At 43.5% G+C, this 13,011-nt stretch overlaps 1 protein-coding gene across 4 annotated transcripts in view; it reads left to right on the forward strand.

The window, feature by feature from the left end:
* MINDY4 (MINDY lysine 48 deubiquitinase 4) overlaps window positions 1-13,011 on the forward strand; it is a 638,720-nt gene that overhangs the window by 400,765 nt on the left and 224,944 nt on the right. For all 4 annotated transcript variants that reach the window (XM_078665290.1, XM_078665287.1, XM_078665289.1 and 1 more), the window contains exon 9: window positions 5,958-6,037. In XM_078665290.1, the coding sequence (XP_078521416.1) occupies window positions 5,958-6,037 (80 nt within the window). The remainder of the gene's footprint in view (window positions 1-5,957; window positions 6,038-13,011) is intronic.

Below are 13,011 nucleotides of genomic sequence, written 5' to 3' on the forward strand. Positions count from 1 at the left end.
AGTAGAGGACAACTACGAGGCTTTCTGCACTAGGATATCCTCAACTACTGACTTCCTTGTTCCCTTAAAAAGATGCAAACCTAAGGGCAGAGCATCAGCCCCTTGGTTCGATGATTCCCTGAAGACCCTTAAATTAGCCTGCAAACAGGCTGAGAGGAAATGGAGGCAAGGATACTCCGACACTAACAAGCCGATCTGGAAAAACAAACTCCTGGAATATAAATCTGCAAATATTAAATGTAAATCCACCTACTTTTGCTCCACTATAGCTACAGCCGCCAACAGCTCATCACCCACCCTGACTGTGCCAAAAAAACAATCCCTCCCACACAAGCACTCTGCGAAAATCTCGCACTGTTTTTCAAGGACAAAATTGAGACCATTATCCATAACCTGAGCACTTCCCCCTCACTGAGCCGTTTTAACGGCCCTGGAGCTGACACTACTGACTACAACACGGTAAGCTCAGGGTGCCATCCCTTAGACTGCTTGCGGGAATTCCCCCCCATTTCGGAGGCGGATTTCGATAGCTTGGCTCGCGGGATTTCTTCGGGGTTCCCTTCTCGACCCTTTCCCCCTAACACCTGGAAAGCTTTCGGAGTGGAACTCTTCTGCACTCTTTGCAGGATCTGCAATCAATCCCTGCGCTGCGGATTAATTCCGGCTCCCTGGAAGCAGGCTCTCATCACATCACTGTTGAAGAAACCCTCCCTGAACCCCGAGTGTTTATTGAACTATTGGCCTATCTCCCTATTACCATTCCCGGCGAAAATCGCCGAGCGCTGGGTGAGCTCTTGTCTTTCTAAACATCTGGAGCAGAATCACATCCTGGACGAAATACAATTTGGCTTTCGTCCGGCCCATGGCACTGAAACAGCTGTTCTCACTGCCATGGAGGACCTCCGTATGCGTGCAGACAGGGGCCAGGCAGTAGCCCTGATCCTGCTGGACCTGTCTGCCGCATTCGATACGGTCAATCATGTGACTCTGCTGAAAAGACTGAGGGAGGCAGGGGTTGACGGCACCGCCCTGCTCTGGTTTCACTCCTTCCTGCGGGATAGGAAGCAGGCTGTGTCCCTTCCCCGTTTCAATCTGCCTTCTCCCCAGTTCCCCATGGGGTGCCTCAAGGCTTGTCCATCAGCCCTATTTTATTTAACGTCTGCCTTAAACCTTTGATCACGTTAATAAAATCCCATAAACTAAAAGCCATAAACTATGCTGATGACACTCAGTTCATCCTCTCTTGGGAGGGTGAAGAATCGATCCCCCTGGAATCATTACACGACTGTCTGAGAGACACAGCTGGTTGGCTGCACAAAAACTCCCTGCAATTTAACTCCTCCAAAACCGAGGTTCTGTTCTGTGCCGGAAGTCGGATCCCTCGCTTGTTCCCAGCCGATTTTTGGCCCCCTGAAGCCCTGGAAAAGCCTCAGCCGGTCACCATCGTCCGCAATCTGGGTGTCATGATGGACAACAAACTCAGCATGGAAACTCAGGTTGCGAAAACAGTGTCCACTTGCTCAGCCCTCTTGCGCTCTCTACGCAAGATCATGCCACTTCTTCCCTCACAGGCCCGGGCGTTAATAGTCAGGTGTACTATTCTTAGTCGCCTTGACTATTGCAATGCGCTGCTGCTAGAAGCCCCAGCTGTATTGCTAGACCGACTCCAAAGAGTTCAAACTGCCGCTGCCAAACTGGCCCTTGGCTGGACAAGGAGATCTTCGGCTACTGCGGCTTTGGCCGAGCTGCACTGGCTCCCTATGAATCAGCGAGTGGCTTTTAAATCACTTTGTCTTGTTTTTAAGGCACTGCACGGAGTTGGGCCCAGATCCCTACAATCCATGTTCACCTGGTACATCCCTACCAGAGCCCTCCGCTCCTCCACAGCCTGTCTTGTCACAGTACCAAGATTCAACAAGGTCAGGACTGGGGGAAGATCCTTTAGAATTGCAGCCGCAAAACTTTGGAATAGCCTGCCTCTTGACATTCGCCAAACAACTGAACTTCTTCCTTTCAGAAAGCGGATTAAAACCTGGCTTTTCCCTAAATGCTAAACTCTGGTTACCTTTATCTGTTGTTCCCCACTGTCTTCCACCTTAGGAGTTATTTTACAGCGCCAGGATACCTGCAAGGTGACAGCTGCGCTATACAAGTGTTTTAAATAAATAAATAAATAAATCTGAAGATTCTATGGAGCATACAGAAGGTGTGCATGTGGTCTGTCTGAAGGCCTGAGTTCTGCTGGCCACAAGCTGGGGTCCCATACGGAGGTGTTTTTCAGAAAGATCAGTACTTCAGTTTTGTCAGTGTTGAGCTTGAGGCAGCTGTCTCGCATCCAGTTGGTTACGTATGGCATGTCACTGCGGAAGTTGGCTTTGGTGTTGGTGGGGTCCTCATTTGAGTGAAAGGTTGGGTTGAGTGTCATCGGCATAGGAGATTATGATGAGGCCATGGGATCTGATGACATCTGCAAGGGAATCCTGTAAATGTTGAATAGGGTGTGGCTGAGGGAAGATCCTAGGGTATGCCGCATGTGATGTCCTGGGGTGCAGAGGAGAAGGAATGCAATCAGATATTCTTTGGGCATCCTGAGAGGAAAGAGGAAATCCATTTTAGGGGGTTTTGATGTATGCTGGCAGTTTGGAGTCTGTTGATGAGGGTATGGTGGGAGACGGTGTCAAATGCAGCGTAGAGGTTGAGGATCAGGGCCACAGTTTCTCCAGTCAAAGAGAGATCTACTGTCATCTGTCGTGGCGATCAGCACTATCTCAGTGCTGTGTTTCGTTACAAACTAATGGGGTAACTCAAAAGGACAAAGGACCTGGGTACAATTCGATACAAACACCCATTGGGCTTATTGGCAAACACAACAAACAGGGTATCCAATACCGTATCTACATCAACATAAATTGATTCATGAAAGAGAGAAAAGTAATCCAATGACAATAGTGTATGTAAATCAATTCGGTTCTTTATATTTTCCTTATCAAAAAATACATGCAATCAATAATAACTTTCTGGTTGCTTCATGAAGTGCAAAGCAAAAGTGCTCATAGGAGTGCTCAAGTGTGGGATGCAATGAAGGAAGAAAGAATAATTAATCTGGAAGTTGCAGGAAACATTAAACACAGTGGCATGCAACGTGCCACTGTGATCAGCCTGCTAGCAAAAGTCTCTCAAGTAATCAAGGTATATCCATATAAGGTCAGGTGGCCGATGAATCTAAGCACATCTGTTATTAGGATAATGATAACCAATCATGGCTTATATAATTGTTCGCACAATTATCTAAGCCTGGATGATTAATATGCCAATTGAAGACATAGATAACGGGTCTTCATCAGGACATAAAGAAAGGAATGTGGGCAACCTTCATTGGGGCGGCAAGACTCTGCACAAAATCAAGTGCATGAAAGGGCCAATAGGCTCCTGGTCCAACCTTACATGTAGGCAGAAGACCTAAACAATATAGTGATTACATCCCAAGGTACCTACTGATCAAGTTAAAATTAGTATGAAATCAGGGGTGCAGGAGCCCATAGTTGAATAAATCAGAATGGGTCACTGGCTTCGTAATGCTGAGTCACGGTTAGAAGTGCCCCTATTTAAATAAATCAAAAATGGGTAATTCACTTAGTAACACTGCATCCAAGTGTACATTTTTCCTCGCTCGGAAACATAAATATTCTCTGAGCCGGTGCTGTGGTTGGTGCAGAATCCAGATTGTGAGGCGTCAAGCAGCTGGTTGAGTTCCAGGTATTCAGTGAGCTTTTTGTTGGTGGTTTTCTCAAGTACTTTGTCCGAGAAGGGGAGCAGGGAGATTGGTTGGTAGTTTTGATGCCGGTGGGGTCTGCTGAGGGCTTTTTTAGGAGGGGTCTGACCTCTACGTGGTTCCATCCATCTGGAAAGGTTGCTGTGGAGATGGAAGTGTTGAGGATGCTGGTGAGCTCCAATAGGGTTGGCTCAGAGGTTGAAGAGATGGTGGGGGCAGGAGTTGGTCTGTGCCCCAGAGTGGATGGACGACATGATGGTAGAAGTGGTCTGCACAGTGAGTGAAGACCAGGTGGTAACTGTTCGACCGGTGTTTGCTGGTTGCTTTAGGTTCTCAAGGCTGGGGGGTGGTGGGTTTGGAGGCAGAAGTTGTTGTAGATCGTGGCAATATTGATGTGAAAGGAGTCTGAGAGGGAGTCCCAGAGTTTTGGGGAGGGGTGGATGGTGTTCTCTGTGGCTGGAGGGCTGGCACATTCCTTGATAGTCTTGAATAAACCCTTTGTGTGATGGCTGCAGGGTCTATGCAGTTGGTGATGGCTGCTCTCTTGGCTTCCTTGATGCACGGAAAACGACCTTTACAACGCGGCAGGGTATGCCCAGACGTGGGTCCCTTGCTCACTTTGCCACTGGATTCAAGCTAGCCTGGCTGATGACGGCTGATTAGCCAGAAACCGGTCCCAGGATGCTTGTTTCCGCTCCAGGGAAGACATGGCTTGGCAGTTCGAGCTGGACTGTTCCCATGAGGCACAGGGTCAGACTGATTTGCATATGGCCATGTCTGAACTGGGGTGGCGGAGTGAGCTAAAGAATGATGATGGATTAAACCCAGATCAGTTGACTGGGGTGAATGTTTGATTTGCTCAAACGCTCCATCCATCATTCCCTTTGGTATCGCTATGTTTACATGAAAGGCTCCTTGTTTTGAATGGAACTATTCCTCTGCATTTTTAGTTTACTCCGGAGACAGGAATAAAGCTTGTAGTCAGAGTATGGAGTTTTACTATTCCAAGTTCTTTCCCCTCTGCATCTAAATATAACTATTTCAAAAGAACAAGAGCAACCCATATGTCCATGCGAACTTGGTATTAAGCTAAACTTATAACAAGTGTTCACATGGAAGTCATTTCTGAAAATAATTTCTTACCACCACAGAATATTTCTGTGTGGATTAATCAAAGAAAGAGACATGAATAATTAAACAGAACACATCTGTCATAAATGAATTGAAAAAAGACTTATATAGCCCAATTTTTTCTGTCACAGAACTGAGTTATTTATTCTCGTATTGCAAGAAGGGTTGAAACGTCGTTAACACCAACTAAAGGAGGAAGCACCAGATAACAGTATGGCTGCCCCTTTCCCATTGTAAAGTGATCATCCAGACGTCCTTGTATATACTAGTAACTTTTTCAAAAACAGAGTCACGTTATTGTCACCTCTTTTCTACATGTTTGGTTATGGTTGCTTTACTTGGGTTTCTCTATCACTTAATTCTTATCACTAATACCTTAAACAGTATGCGCCTATATGTTATGTGTGAGAAAGAGAATAAATAACTCAGCTCGGCTGACCTGAGTTCTGTGACAGCAATTATTGGTGTAAATCTACATTAGGAAATGGTGAATAGAACAAAATTGTAAATTTACACTTAAATGCAACAGTGCATTTACACGTGAAAAATCTACCTGTGTAAATCTATCTTTGTGACTAGGGATATTTACATCTTTGCAGTTACTCCTTTACCCCTCTGGAACTAGTTGTCACATAGTTGTAGTGTAGGGGAGGCGAACTCTGTGCTTACCTCCCCTTTCCCCCTTTTTTATGTGCAACACTTCAATATGCTCTTCCATGACACCACACACCTTCCTACAATACTTACAACCGCAAAAAGTCCTGGCACCTGGCTTATTGTCCACTGTGGTTGGTACCTTCTGATGCGGTAATGGTAATTATGTGGATAATTATGTGGATGAGGATGTTCCATTTGTGTGCTCATCTGACCCTTGGGGCTCTTGGTCTCCCGCTGGAACATAACACATGTTGAGAACGAGGCTAAATGCGAAAACACAGAGATCAAAAGAGATGCATAACAATAAACTGAACACATGCCACAGCATCGTGACTATTTCTCCCTAGATACCATGTGTTTACTGTGTAATCCAGCTGTTCTCTGGTCCTCTTTTTAGGGTGGCCCATGTGGAGTGTTGGCCGCAGTTCAAGGCTGTCTCTTGCAACGACTTATCTTCGGAGAAGGCAGCGATTCTCGGTAAGTCAGCGTAATATACCGGCAGGACTTGCCACAACTAAAAGTACAAGTAGCTGTTCTGAACCTGGTAAAACGAGTGACCTTTAGAACGAGAAAACCACTAGCATGGCATTTTCAGTGCCTGTGAAATTGTGTTAGCTGATTTATTCATGTTCATTCGGGCTAAACGAATGTGCCTTTTAACTCATAGATTTGAATGCTTTACCTTTCCACCTTGGAGTCCCGTGACCACATAAACATTTTTCACCACATTACTTGTATAAAGGGTGTCCCATGGAGAAAAGCAGGTTTTCAAAAGAATGCAATAAGGCATGGAAAGGCCACTGCGAGCATGGGGTCTTTCACAGAAGATAGTACTTGTGAAGTGCATACGTTGCATGTAATGTTTTAAATGTTTCTTAGTTTAGCAACTAATTTTGCACTCCTGAGAATTCTAAAATATTCGCAGCTAAAACACGTTTCAAGCTTTATGAGTACTATTAATATATTGTTAACAAGTTTTTTTTTATGACACAAGTTTATATTTGTGTTTTTGTCTTTCGTATGTTGGAATAATTCCATACAAGTCCCACAAACACAAATCAGTTTCCATGTATAAAGTATCCTTCCGTCCGTTTTGGATTTTTAACGTGAGAAACAAAGGAAAGAATGTGGAATGGGCCACGGTTGACAACATTGCCTTCAAATGACATAAAAACTTTAATTTCCAAACCAAGTCTAGCTAAAAGATAAAGATTACATTAAAGTGGGAACACAATCGGAATTGGATCAGTGGATCAATAGTTAATAATAATCAAAACAACTCTCCCCAAAAATAAATCATGCCACCTTGAATCTTTATCTAAAGTGCCTTTGAATCGGTAGTTGTATCTCGTGAGGCATATTCCAGCCAGGAGATGAGCATCAAATCAAAAAATGTGGGAAGCTCATACAGAGTATTGAATCAGTCATGAAAGTTGTCAAGCTACTCCAAACTGGTTTGAAGTGAGGAAGTGTCTGGAAAGTAGAGTTGATCTGGGTAATTAAAATGAGGTTTTATACATGTCACACCATGTTGAAGTCCTTTGCTAGCAATGTTAGTTTCCCTTGAGCTTTCACCTTGTCTGGATAGTGAGGGTCATTCAAGCTTAAGGTCCTGAGCCTGAATGCTGAGTGTTGAGGTCTTTTGAGCCAGAAGCGGCGTTTGAGTAAGCTGGCGAAGCTGGCTACTGCCAAGGTGCATGAAACTGTTTTTGAAGGCCTTAAGTCAGAAATTTGATCCTGTTCTGTTCCCCGGAGAGCCAGTGTCAAAATTTGGTACAGTGACTAGACGTGATGAAAAGTTGTACAAGTGGTTACTAGTTGCAAGGGCTGCCCAACTACTCAGGGTTATAGACTCTTTCTATCAGCATCGTGTTTGTAAGAATGGAGGACCTCAACAGAGGCATGACCTCAATTCAGCCCACTTCAAAAGACTCTTTCACTTCTTTCACACAGTAAACATTGGGAAATAGACAATACGATGTAGATGGGGACCTCCCCTCGATATGTGAGCTAGCAATAGGAATAAACTCACGGGGAGTGCTTCTTCTACAAAAAAACTAAATTTAAGGTGGTAATTGCAATATGGAAAATATGGAAAAGAATGATAGAGCTTGTGAAAATACCCATATATAACAGATATACGCAACTGTGGCGATCGCCCCTTTTTCCTATATCAATGTACGATAAATTGGCTAGGCAATTGGAGGAAAAGGGAATTTTGAGACTGGTGGACCTCTATTTAATTGAACAAAGTCTGTCGTTCCTTGAGTTACAACAAAGCTACGGTATAGATGCCGCTTACCAGCTTTTTAAATAAAATTAAGGAGAAGGGACTCTCCGTGCATAGGATCTCCTTAATAGAGACTATCTGTAAGCCTCTGACAAAATTTAAAAACATATATAAAATGTTGATCGCTACACTCCCTGATGATCTCGAGGTAGTAGAAACTAAATGGGCTACAAAAATCGGAGACCCTGACATTGATTTGTACAGCTCATTAGCTTTAGCTAAAGGGACGTTTCTGGCAGCTAACCTGAAAGCCCAGGTTAGCTGATATACAACCTCTACTTTACACCCGCAAAACTACATCGGTGGGGGAAAAGTGAGGATGATAAATGTCCCCGATGTGATCAAGGGCCAGCCGATACAATTCACATGTTTTATGGCTGTGATAAACTGGATCCACTGATAAAAACAAAGAGAGGCATTCCTGACAGTAGCTATAGAGAGTATAATTAATATAACTCCAACCCTAATGCTGCTAGGGTGCAATGAGAAGGTACAATGTGGTCACCGTAGGAGCAAATTTATCTTCGTCGCAATAGCTGTAACCCGACTTCTCATTGCTACTCACTGTTAAGATGCGGACCCTCCTCAATTTCAAGCCTAGCTAGGTCGCTTGCTGGCCATATATCACTTTGAGAAATCATTATATAAATGCAAAGGCCGTGATGCAAGCAGAAGAGGTAAGGGAATCTGGGCTCCCATGAAGAAATGGATTATAAGGCAATCTGCTATGTAACGAAACAGGCTGAATCATGGTTTTTAGATCTTGTGACAGGAAACAATTGATCTGAGATCGAAGATTTTTTATTTACTGGCTCTGCATTGTAAATATATATGAAATACTGAATAATAAGCTCTTGCTGGATCAGATGCTAGTTACATTTATATGTGAATATTGCTCATGAATGTATATTTTTTTTACTTTGTATACCCTCTCCAAATAAAAATATTTTTAAAAAAAGGAGATTTTTTTTTCTCCCAAAAACTTTATTGGCATTTTGATTCATAAGAACAAGTTGTACAAGCAGGAGCTATGTCAGGGAGACCCATGTTCCCTTGCCTCCGCAACCACAGATATGTTCCATGTACAGCCACGCCAACTATTTTGGAGGGATCTCCCCCTACAGTTCAGTGCAATGATTTCTATGCCAACTAAACAGCAATAACCCCCCCTCTCTGTGTCATGGTTCCTGTTTTCTTATTATGTGTGTCTTGTGCGGATTTTGAATATCTAAGGGTATTGCTACCCAGCCTCCAATCCGTTAGCATCCACCCGGCAGCCAACCCAAAAACAGAAAAACAATCCGCTATATCAATCCTCCAGTGCATCGAGGGTCTGCGAGTCCCTCAGGTCTACTAGCATAGATGCCCATGCAAGTTAGGACCAGGCATGTCCACACCACGTGTAGAAAGTTCACCTTTGTCTCTGGGCATTGGGGGCTTGCACCTGAGCGGTCAGGGTAGATTTTACATAAGGTCTGCGGGGTGAGATTAACCTGATGCATGACATTGTATTGTATTAGCTTAAATCGCACATTAGAACTTACCTCCGGGACCCCCTCATGAATTCTCAACCAGTCTCGCTCCGAGAGGGGCTCCCCTACTGCTTCCTCCCAGAGCAAGTTCTTGAGTTATTCCTTTTCCATATTCCTGGGTGGTTTTGGTGTGCAATGACCATGATAGTGGTATTTGAGATATCCTTAATGTAATAACAAAAGACTTTGGTTGTAACTTTGTGCTACAGATTTGCAAGACAATAGTAAAAAAAGGCAATTTCCACTGATTTCTTTAAGTATTGTGTCTGTTTCCTGTGTTTTAGTGTCAAAAAGCCACTAGAGTCACTTATTCCTGTCCACCCTTTCCTGGATAGAAACAGGTTAATGATCAAATAGTGGTCCCTTCATGTGCAAATTAATTGCTACAGCATGCCTGATCCTCCTGTCACCTTCATTTTAATTTGCATCCCAGGATGCTTGTTTCCAGTCCTGGGAAGACCTGGCTTGTCGGTTTGGGCTGGACTGTTCCCATAAGGATCAGGGTCAAGACTGATTTGCATATAGCTTGGTCTGAACTGGGGTGGTGAAGTGAGCTAAAGAACGATGATTGATTTAACCCAGATCTGTGACGCGGGGGGAGGGGATGGGGGGGGGGGGAGTGTCTGAAAAGTTTCAGCACTCCGTCCATCATCTCCTTGTTTTTTCTTTGTTCGACCTAAATGTGCAGAGTATGCCCAGACGTGGGTCTCTTGCTCACTTTGCCACTGGATTCAAGCTAGCCTGGATGATGAGGGGTGTTACTGATCCCAGGATGCTTATTTCTGGTCTAGGGAAGACCTGACTTGGCAATTTGGGCTGGACAGACTGTTCCCATGAGACAAAGGGTCAAGATTGATTTGCATATGGCTAGGTCTGGGGTGGAGAAAAAAGCTAAAGAACGCTGATGTATTCAACCCAGATCTGTGACTGGGGGGAGTGTCTGAAAAGTTTTAGCACTCCGTCCATCATCTCCTTGTTTTTGCATCCTTCTTTTTTAAACATCGCTTTCTTTCAAATTCACAGGTTGATGGAGGTAGACATGCAAACCAAAATATATATATTTTTAAAACGTTTTATAACTATTCACGGTAATATCTAAATTAGAATGTCTTTGAAAAATACATGAGATGTGTGTTACATTTCCTAGAGAGAGATTCCATGATCCTTTGTAGACAGTTCTTTCCGGTCATGGGATCATCTCCTGATTTTTATATTCTTCTTTTCATATTTATACTTTTTGGCATTAGTACTCTGCTGAGACTGTTGCAGATGATGAAATACATGGAGGTTTAAAAAAGCGGCATTAGTAGTTATCTGAAAAGAATGTTTTATAAGGCGGTTTTATAAGAGTGATGCTCACACACGCTGACGTCACGCCCAGAAGAAACGTTTCCAGGGTCAAGAGGTGGTAAACCTGTCAGCCAATAGGTCTCGACAGTGGGACATATTGACGCTTCTTATGACTTTTAGCTATGCTGTGTTGCCCGTGCTGTGTTGCCCGTGCTGGCTGTGCAGCATGCCTAACAAAAAAAGAAAAAAAAACTAAAATCCCTATGATGCAGCTGCTGCATCATTTTGTAGGTATGCAGCAACCCATGTGTGCTCCTAGAAAAAGAGCAGTTAAAGAAAAGGCGTGACCCTGTGTCCCTCAGAACCTGGGTAATTAATGGTTAAACAAAAAGGTGGTTCTGTTGGGTAAAGCAAAATTGCTTTTGACACTTCTTATTAAATGCAAATCGGGATAGATGCTCTCATATAAACACAGCTTTCAGAAATTAATGCTTAACAAATAAGTCATAAGATCAAGTGGTTGTACTGCAACTTTTTTTATCAGAATTATGTCATTCATTGATGTCATACAGTACACGGGGAGACTGTCAGAACAAGTGTCAGGGTGCAATTGAGTGACAATTGTGCGTAGTGCTCACAAGGTGAAAGATATATACAGTGCAATCAATTACATAAATACAGATATATACAAGTGTTTAGGGGCCATAGCGGGCACCGGGCAATCCCCCGGTGCGGTGCACTGGTGGGGGCTGGTTTTGGGCCCCTGGGGGCCATTTTTGTTACAGGGCTGTACCGGCCCTGGCAAAGAGCTCAGCGGCACCTCCAACCCCCTCCCAGTGGGGAGGGGGGCCGGCTGAGCACTTTGCCAGGGCCGGTTGCGGTTCCCAGTCCGGCCCTGTTTACAAATCATTTTACTAAGTGACTGACGTCCCCACATACTAAGCCAGAGTTGCAAATAGAAGTGGGCACACCAGCAAATTAATAGCGTGTGCAGGGACAAAGCTGTTAAGGGCCTTTTTTTGACTTGAAGAAGCCATCGTGAGCATAGCCGTAAAAATGTTTGGCATGTACATTGTGCAATAAACGTAGTGTAAAAATAAGATGCACTATCTGCAAATTTGAAAAACTTGCAGGAAGTGCTTCGCTTTAGCACATCGGATTAGATCACTGCATGAAAAGACATTTATTAAAAGTGAAATTCAAAAAATGGGGTCAGTTCAGCACTATCCAGATAGCAATGTTAGAAATGACTTGTTAGTCACAAAAATTCCTTCAACAGTACAGTCAAAATATATGCGTAATTCATCGAGAGTAATCTCCTTGGGACAAGATGATCAAGCCGAAGTCTTTTTGCATATGATTTTCTTTTTATTCACAAGCGTCAAGAAAAAACAACCAGCCAACACATGTTTCACCAGTACAGAGTCCGTACTACGACTTTCTCAAGGCTGGCTGTAAAGATAATATATAAAAATATAAGTGATAAGTCTAGTAACCCCTAAGAGACATACGATCATGTAAAAACATGTCATAATCAACGAAAAAGAGGAGATCCAAATAGACTATCAGTAATTATGATGACTTTGTGCCCCAACTAACAGAATTTTTTGTTATTTGTATGTATTGAATGTGCGGTTACTCCCTTTTAGGGAACACCACTACCAATTGTTTTTCTCAATTTATTAAAAGTGATACGTTTTTAAATATGCCCCAAGAAACATTATTGACCCTTCCCCCTCAACGACAGCAACATAGTGCAAATAGGATGTCTCTGGTTGTCACTAACAGTCCCAACATAGCCCGCTACACATGTCACAGTGGCAAAGGCAGCGACTGAAACCAGGACATGGCCCATGAACACAAAGAAGGGAATACCACAGTACATACAGTGAAGGGAAAAAAAGAGGGCGGAATAGAGCAGGAGCTGCGATCTGACGAGAGAAGTTCACAATTTTGGGGACAGATCGTGCTGACATGAAAACACGAAAAAGACATTAAATGGGCATTCTAAAGACTTGCAATTGAACCCTGACAAAAACATCAAAAACTCCTAATGCACCAAAAAATCGAATTCTTTGAACATACAATGCATGTGGGAGTATGAGTGTGTAATGACTAAAGGTATATTTCTGATGTACAATAGCCCTCCATGCATTGCAACATCTTAGGAGTCGGAATGATGCACCAGAAAGCCCATAGCATATGGTGAGAGGGTAATACCAAGCTGTGCCTTCTGTCTATTTATTGAAGCATCCCCCACCACAACTGTGCTACTCCTGTTTGTGTTACAGGTAACATGAGTAGAAGCTGCAATGAAACAAATGGGGTTTTACTTGAGT

This window comes from Lissotriton helveticus, chromosome 10, assembly GCF_964261635.1.
Source record: "Lissotriton helveticus chromosome 10, aLisHel1.1, whole genome shotgun sequence".
NCBI classification, from domain to species: Eukaryota; Metazoa; Chordata; class Amphibia; order Caudata; family Salamandridae; genus Lissotriton; species Lissotriton helveticus.